The 8650-nt window shown below is 31.0% G+C and overlaps 1 protein-coding gene across 1 annotated transcript; it reads left to right on the plus strand.

The window, feature by feature from the left end:
- The first annotated feature begins 250 nt into the window (after positions 1-250).
- LOC116121127 (probable inactive serine/threonine-protein kinase fnkC) lies at positions 251-1884 on the plus strand. Its single transcript, XM_031407062.1, has 6 exons — positions 251-307; positions 400-511; positions 659-828; positions 925-1198; positions 1298-1452; positions 1552-1884. Exons 1-6 carry the CDS (start codon positions 268-270, stop codon positions 1722-1724), a joined length of 924 nt encoding a protein of 307 aa, XP_031262922.1. The 5' UTR covers positions 251-267; the 3' UTR covers positions 1725-1884.
- Positions 1885-8650: the final 6766 nt, after the last annotated feature.

Here is an 8650-nt window from a genome sequence, read left to right on the forward strand (position 1 = left end):
TTAGTAACATAACCTTGATAAAAGAATAAAGGAACTCATTGGTTACAAGGAAAGGTAGGTATATGTACATGAAGTAAAAATTTGTGGATGTAATACAAAGAAATTACTTTATTCTTTTCTGATATTGGGTGATTGAATTCGTAAGGCATCAAACATCCAACAATTATATTATAAAAGTTAGTTATACCTAATTAGGAAGGAGAAACAAAAGGCAAAATCCAATTAATTATTAATTCTTTCTGCAACTGGATATATATATATATATATATGGAGTTTAAGAACTCAAGAGAAGGAATTGTCTTAAGAGGTATATATGTGTGTGTGTGTGTAAGTTCATTTATTTTTATCACGATTAACCATGCAATGTTCCTTATCTAACAAATTTGTATCTTCTTCTAGTGTTAAGGGACGCTACGCCTAGTCATTACTTGTTGAAAATTCAGTCTTTCTCATCTCTTACCAATTTAAACAAGTTCATCTCAAACGATTTTGATGCCGGGGGCTTCAAATGGTATTTTATTTAATGACATAATATCTACTTTGTTTGATTGTATATAACTTTTTGAAGAATTAAGCCAAATAGGGGACTTATTATTATAGATAAGAATGCATATTTAGATCTCTTTTTTAACATTTTGAATTTCATCTACAATTGCAGGAAATTGTGTCTCTATCCAAATGGGGACAAGGAGAATAAAGGGGAAGGTCATATATCTATTTACTTAGAATTGGCAGAATTGAGTTCTCTCCCTATTGGGTGGGAAATCAACGTGATTTTCAATTTTTTTGTATTTGATCAGCTTCAGGGCAAGTATGTTACAATTCAAGGTAGCTTATTTCTCTACATATAATTCAGCAACATTTATCTTTTCTAGCTCTTTGGTATATATATTTTATTTTCTTTTTCTTTTTCTTCTGATGTAGATGGGAGAATAAGGCGTTTCCATTCAATGAAGACAGAATGGGGCTTTTCCAAATTCTTGGACCTGGAAACCTTTCTTAATCCATCAAACGGATACCTTATCAAAGACACTTGTGTCTTTGGTGCGGAGGTTTTTGTTATCAAAAATACTTTTAAGGGGGAGTTTTTATCAAAGATGGAAGATCCTACTACTCATTATCATACCTGGATAGTTAAAAATTTTACGACCATGACTAATAAAAATTACATTTCTGAATCATTCGGACCATACAAATGGTTTGTATATGCATGACTGATTTTGGCATTGATTGAATATATATTTACCTCTCTTCGCTATATATTTGCCTACAGCTTACGCTGATTAATGTCTTGCAGGTATCTTATTCTCTTCCCTAATGGACATAAGGAGGGCAAGGGAAAAAATATTTCAATTTATTTATCGTATGATCATTCTTTTAATGCTAAATTATTTGTAAATTTCATTCTGCGTGTCAAAAATCAAAGGGATGGACCTCACATTGAAGGAAAAGGTTAGTTCAATGGGAACCGTTAATGATTTTACTTTTTCTATGGAACGTTTTTCCCATGAAATTTGATCTTATGAACATGTGCTTCTTCTTTGATTCCAGTTGAAGACCATATGTTTTATCCAACAGACAAGGATTTGGGTTTTCCAGAATTTATGTTGTTAGATACATTGAAAGATCCGAAACAGGGTTATTTGGTGGATGACACTTGCATCATTGAAGCAGATGTTAAATTGCTTGGTTCGGTTAGTTTGAACAAGTCATGGCTCTCCTAAACGTATTAATGCTTCCCCAACAATAATAGGTTTAGGTTGTGATAAAAAAATGATACTTAATGTTTGTCTATAATTCTGCATCTTGTAATGTTGCAGTGTGCGAAACCAAGGGTTCTGATATATAAGATTTGTGGTGCTACTTTGTTTTTCATTCGCTAGTGCCGTTGTTATTGTACTATCTTGTGTCTCATATTGGAGCTTTAAAGTTATTTGACCATGTTTACTATTAAAACTGTGCCAAAAGTGAGTGATGAAATTTCAATCCTTTACCATAAAAGATTATCAACATAAGCAAATCATCCATGATAGAAAATAAAGAACACAACTCATTTTTACATAATTTGGCAACTTGCCTACATCCATAAGACCAAGTCTAGAAGAAGCTGATCCACTATAAAATACTTATATGTTCAATTACAAAGTGAAAGACAAGTATCAGTTGCAAAACACTCCCTATTTAATCAACACTTCAATCTTCACTCTTTGATTAAAACATCAAACTACTATAGCTAGCTTCACTCCACGAGACCACCTAGTCATCCTTGAGCTCTTTTCAAGGTTCAATGCCAAAGGTGCACTTCAGCTTCAGCAGCTTAAACTCCTCTAAGCAACAATCATGGAACCATGTTCCAGATCCAAACTCAAACAAACAAGAGTTAAACAAGGTATTTCAAGCCTACCTAAGCATAATGAAACACAAATGAAAACTAATGAAACCTCAAGAACTATGCACAGTATTATCATAGGTACATTCAGGCTAAAAAAGAAATGCATTGGAGAAGACCAATATAAAGAAACTTGGGTTCCAATGCAATAGGACAGCCAGCCAACATGTTACTTATGTGTCTTGCTATTGGGAAAGCTTTCACCAAACTTTCTTGGGACCACTAACAAAGCAAAACAAATTTTCCAGCATACCATATAAGCAAACGATAAGTGTACATAGACCACCTACAAATTTCAGATAAGGACAACATCCTAGCAACTGACCGAGACACAATAGGGAAAACATGATAAAGTTATACCTGTAGAGAGGATCAGCATCACCAGCACTGGCATTCAAAACTTTAACAAGACATGAAAGCATATTATAGAATGTTATTCAATATCGATTAACCATCTGCTCAAAAAATTACAAAATTTGAAAATCTTAACTATATAATTAATCAAATCAAATCAACATAGTTCGCATCACCAACAACAACGTATTAATTAATAAATGATTTTGAGTGAGAGTGAGGTTATCGTTCTACATTTATTGAATCAGGGAAAAATAAAAAGAATAAATCAACTTAAGAGTACGAGAACAATTAAAGATAAAGCTTTACTTCTCAGCAGCACCTCCCAATGAAATCTTTCTTCCTTAGAACCTACGTAACAATGTCAACGAGAAAACAGAGATTTCCTTTTATGTATTTTAATAACTTTTTGGTATTTTCACTTTACTTTAACCTTCTAATAGAGGGATCTTACTTCAAATTAACTATAAACCTCTAACATCTTAATTGGCAACCATTCAAACCTCCTGTTAAATCACTCTCTGTCTATTTCGCAAGCTAAAAATATACATATGAAGCATAAAAAAGTAAGAGAAAACATGGAAATTACTAGTAAAAATATGAGTGAACAAAAGATCAAATCAAGACAAGAAAGAGAGAGTACCATGCCAAAATGCCGGTGAACAGAATGGATTCTTCTATTAGAACTCTTCGACGCAATTAGCATCTCCACTCCCTTAAATCAAACCAAAATCACCATCAAATGACAATTTTTAAGTAGTGCAATAATAATAGTAGTAGTAGTAGTAGTAGTAGTAATAAAATTAAAATTACCATAACAATCTCATCTTTGCATTTAATTCCTGTGACAGTCCCGCAAAAGAAATGGAAATTTGAAATCAATCTAGAGATTAAAACAAGAAGTAAAGGAAAATCGAAGGTTACTAAGTGATTTGAGTAGAGTACCCGTTGTTATGACGGCTTTGGCAGCGTTCTCGATCTGGAAAACGCAACCATCGGGAGAGCTCATTCTCTTGCTTTGATTTAATTAAAAAATATCTAACTGTAATTTATTGTTAATTTTAACAAAAAATGATAAAAGGATTTAGATGTTATTAACATTTTTTTTTCTGATTAAATTTAGTTTTTAAATTGATTTTTTTTTAAAATAACATTTCTTTTTAAGAAAACTGGAAAAAAAAAATTTAAAATTAAGAATTGATGAAAACAATTAAAAAAGAAAGCTCTTTCTAACCTATTTTTTTTCAAACAAAAATTTTTTTTTTACTTTTTTAATAATTTTATTTTTTTTCTAAAAAGAAACAATTTAAATGTATACTGTTATTGTTTTGTCATTTTCTAAAGTTAAGTCTGACATTAAATAACTTGTTATTGTTTCTTAATTGAAGAATTTGCAACTTCCATTTTTCTATTAATTTTTTCCGAAAAGTTTACCTGAATTGATAATATCCTTTTTAATATCTATTTTAAAAAAAAAAAAGGGTTATTTCAAAAAATTTCATAAGTTTAGCCAAATCCGTGAACACCGACTAGTTTTATTATTATAGAGGCAGCCCCCATCTTTTGCAGACCGTTATAGTATTCCGTCAAAATAGCATGCCTATTTTGCCCCCCAAGATTTGCAACTGAAAAATATACAGGCAGCCCCCATCTTTTGCAGACCGTTATAGCATTCCGTCAAAATAGCATGCCTATTTTGCCCCCCTAGATTTACAACTGAAAATTATACAGGCAGCCCCCATCTTTTGCAGACCGTTATAGCATTCCGTCAAAATAGCATGCCTATTTTGCCCCCCTAGATTTACAACTGAAAATTATACAGGCAGCCCCCATCTTTTGCAGACCGTTATAGTATTCCGTCAAAATAGCATGCCTATTTTGCCCCCCTAGATTTACAACTGAACTTAATTGACGTATCTCTTTTATTAAAGCTAATTTACCATAAAAACGCTTTATTTTCTTACAATCTTACACAATAACAATACTTCAAGTAGCAACCATTTTATAGAAATCCTAATCGCGCATCAAAGAAAAAACTCCATATCTTTTCCATTCAGTTCTCTGTCCCAACCCAACAACGGTTCCGTTTTCTTCATTTTTTTTTTTTTTTGGTCCCAAAACCATCACAAAAGCGCACCAGCACAAACTTCTTCAAGGGAAAGTCAAATAGATCTGTTGCCTGGCCGCCATGCAAGCGCCTTACGGCGGCCAACTTGGCCAGCGGCGAAGTCCCGATCGACAACAAATAAAGAGAGAGATTAGAAGAAATAGAAGAGAAGAGGAGGAGAGAAGGAAGAGAAAAAGAACGAGGAGTTGGAACAGAAGAGAGAGACGAAGGAAAGAAGAGGAAGTGAAGATAAAAGAGAAAAAGAAAGAGGAGAAGAAATAAACGAAAAATAAAGGAAGAAGTGAAGAAAAGAGAAAAGAAAGAGGAGGGGGAGAAAACAAACATAAAAGGAGAGAAGTGAGAGGGAAGAAATTGACGAATGGAAAAGAGAAAATTAATATTAATTTACTAAATGATTTGAAATAGTGAAACAAACCATAGTTATTATATCTTTTCGATAAGTTGTTATGTTTCTAACAATATGATACAATATATATTCTTAAAAATACGATATAATACATATTCTTAAATATACAGATCATACAATATATATTCTTAAAAATATGATATAATACATATTCTTAAATATACAGATCGATAGAATTTTATTAATTTGGGTCAAAAGTACAAAAAAAATTTTAGGTTGAATTTAGGTCACACAACCTGATTCACTAAAACCCATACAAATTTACTCATTTTGCATAAAAAAATGAAGAAGAATATGTGTTTTCAATTTTTTATGATAATAATAACACAAGTGGAGATATAAATATTTACATTGATATCTTAGAAATGATATAGAGTTTTAATTTTGATTAAGTAATACCAAAATTTAAAACCAATAATATCACAAAATTTGTTAATTAATCTTGAGAATGAGGTACGTTTGGTTTAATATTTCTTTTCCTATTTCCAATCTTATTCCCAAAATATTTGTTTGTTTAAATATTTATGAAATATTTTTAATTACTTTAGACCGATTAAGTTTATGAATTTCATTAAATACTCTCAGAAAAAAAAGTTTAAAAATTAACAAAAACACCCCTACCCACCTATAGTTGCCAGATTCTAACAACCACCGTCAGTGGTAACCGGAATCTGTTACAACAGCCTACAAACGACCGAAACTTGCCGATAATTCGCCAATCTAGCCTTTTCTGACTAAAGAAATGGTGGTCACTAACGGCAAGATCTGGTCTTTTGCGACCATTGACGGTCATATCTGGCCGTCGATCTGGCCTTTTCTAACCAAATCCATAGGAAAAGGTCAGATCGATGCACGTCCAGCCAGATCCAACCAGTCTGCCTCGTAACGCCAGATTCCCACCACCTGGCACTATGGGTGAGTGTGGGTATTTTTGTCATTTTATAAAATTTTTATATATTTGAGTGTTTAGTTAAATTAGCACACCTATGATGTTTTTTTGTAAATTTTTAAATTTTACCTCGTAATAATCACCTTATTCAACTATCCAATACTATCTCCAAAATCATATCCAAAATAATAAACCAAAACCACCCATTAATTTTTAGAAATTTTTTATTATTTTATTATTATTATTTTTTTGAAAAAGACATAATACAACACGATCTTAAAAATTAAATTTTTGATACAAACAGGGAGATGGTGCTCCAATTCATTATTCCAACCTATATAATTATAAATTAAACTTCTCTAATTAATTATCCGAGTACTTGTCAAATCTCACTTTCCAGAAAAAGATAAAAACACGTAACTGAAAAATCATTATTAATATTCAATTTATTTTTCTTTAATTAAGATAACCATTCGATCATTGAAAGTTACAAAAACACTTAACCTAGTTAAAGGTTAAAGTAATCTTAGTTTGAGAAAAATTAGTTTAAGTAGTCAAACTTTAATGTTGTTTTACAAACACTATATCATTTCTAAGATATCAATGTAATATTTATATCTCCACTTATGTTTTATTATCATAAAAAATTGAAAACAACATCTTTTTCTTCACTTTCTCTATACAATGATGTAAATTTGTATAGGTTTTAGTAAATCGGGTTGTGTGACCTAGATTCAACCTGAAATGTTTTTTGCACTTTCAGCCCAAATTATAAAATTCTATCGATCTGTATATATGTTTTTAAGAATACGTATTATATCATATTTTTAAGAATATATTGTATGTATTGTTAGAACAACAACTTATTATATTGATTATCTTGTATATTCTAGATTAAAGTCGCTATTTGAAACTCCTTGGATACATTGTTGTCAATTCTTTCTTTCATATTATAATTGGTTAGAACATAATTTTATAATCATGGAGATGATCCAATCATCCAAAACCGTAATCGATACTTGATACTTAATAGGTAAGACATATTAATTTCTTGTAGTGGACCTAAAAGTAAGATTTCAAAGATTAAATTGATTTGATATGTCATTAGTACATAACCTTGATAAAAGAATAAAGGAACATTGGTTACAAGGAAGGTAGGTATATGTACATGAAGTAAAAATTTGTGGATGTAATACAAAGAAATTACTTTATTTTTTCTGATATTGGGTGATTGAATTCGTAAGGCATCAAACATCACAATTATATTATAAAAGTTAGTTAACCTAATTAGGAAGGAGAAAACAAAGGCAAAATCCAATTAATATTAATTCTTTCTGCAACTGGATATATAATATATATATATGGAGTTTAAGAACTCAAGAGAAGGAATTGTCTTAAGAGGTATATATGTGTGTGTGTGTGTAAGTTCATATTTTTCTCCGATTAACCATGCAATGTTCCTTATCTAACAAATTTGTATCTTCTTTCTAGTGTTAAGGGAGCTACGCCTAGTCATACTTGTTGAAAATTCAGTCTTTTCATTCTTACCATTTAAACAAGTTCATCTCAAACGTTTTGATGCGGGGGCTTCAAATGGTATTTTATTTAATGAATCATATCTATTTGTTTGATTGTATATAACTTTTTGAAGATTAAGCCAAATAGGGGACTTATATTATAGATAAGAATGCATATTAGATCTCTTTTTTAACATTTTGAATTTCATCTACAATTGCAGGAAATTGTGTCTCTATCCAAATGGGGACAAGGAGATAAAGGGAAGGTCATATCTATTTACTTAGAATTGGCAGAATTGAGTTCTCTCCCCTATGGGTGGGAAATCAACGTGATTTTCAATTTTTTGTATTTGATCAGCTTCAGGGCAAGTATGTTACAATTCAAGGTAGCTTATTTCTCTACAATAATTCAGCAAATTTATCTTTTCTAGCTCTTTGGTTATATATTTTATTTTTTTTTTCTTTTTCTTCTGATGTAGATGGGAGAATGGAGAAAGGCGTTCCATTCAATTAGACAGAATGGGGCTTTTCAAATTCTGGACCGGAAACCTTTCTTAATCCATAAACGGATACTTATCAAAGACACTTGTGTCTTTGGTGCGGAGGTTTTTGTTATCAAAAATACTTTTAAGGGGGAGTTTTTATCAAAGATGGAAGATCCTACTACTCATTATCATACCTGGATAGTTAAAAATTTACGACCATGACTAATAAAATTACATTTCTGAATATTCGGACCATACAAAGGTTTGTATAGGCATGACTGATTTTGGCATTGATTGAATATATATTTACCCTCTTCGCATATATTTGTACAGCTTACGCTGATTAATGTCTTGCAGGTATCTTATTCTCTTCCCTAATGGACATAAGGAGGGCAAGGGAAAAAATATTTCAATTTATTTATCGTATGATCATTTTTTAATGTAAATTATTTGTAAATTTCATTCTGCGTGTAAAAATCAAA

Source organism: Pistacia vera, unplaced genomic scaffold, assembly GCF_008641045.1.
Source record: "Pistacia vera cultivar Batoury unplaced genomic scaffold, PisVer_v2 Contig968, whole genome shotgun sequence".
Lineage (NCBI taxonomy): Eukaryota > Viridiplantae > Streptophyta > Magnoliopsida > Sapindales > Anacardiaceae > Pistacia > Pistacia vera.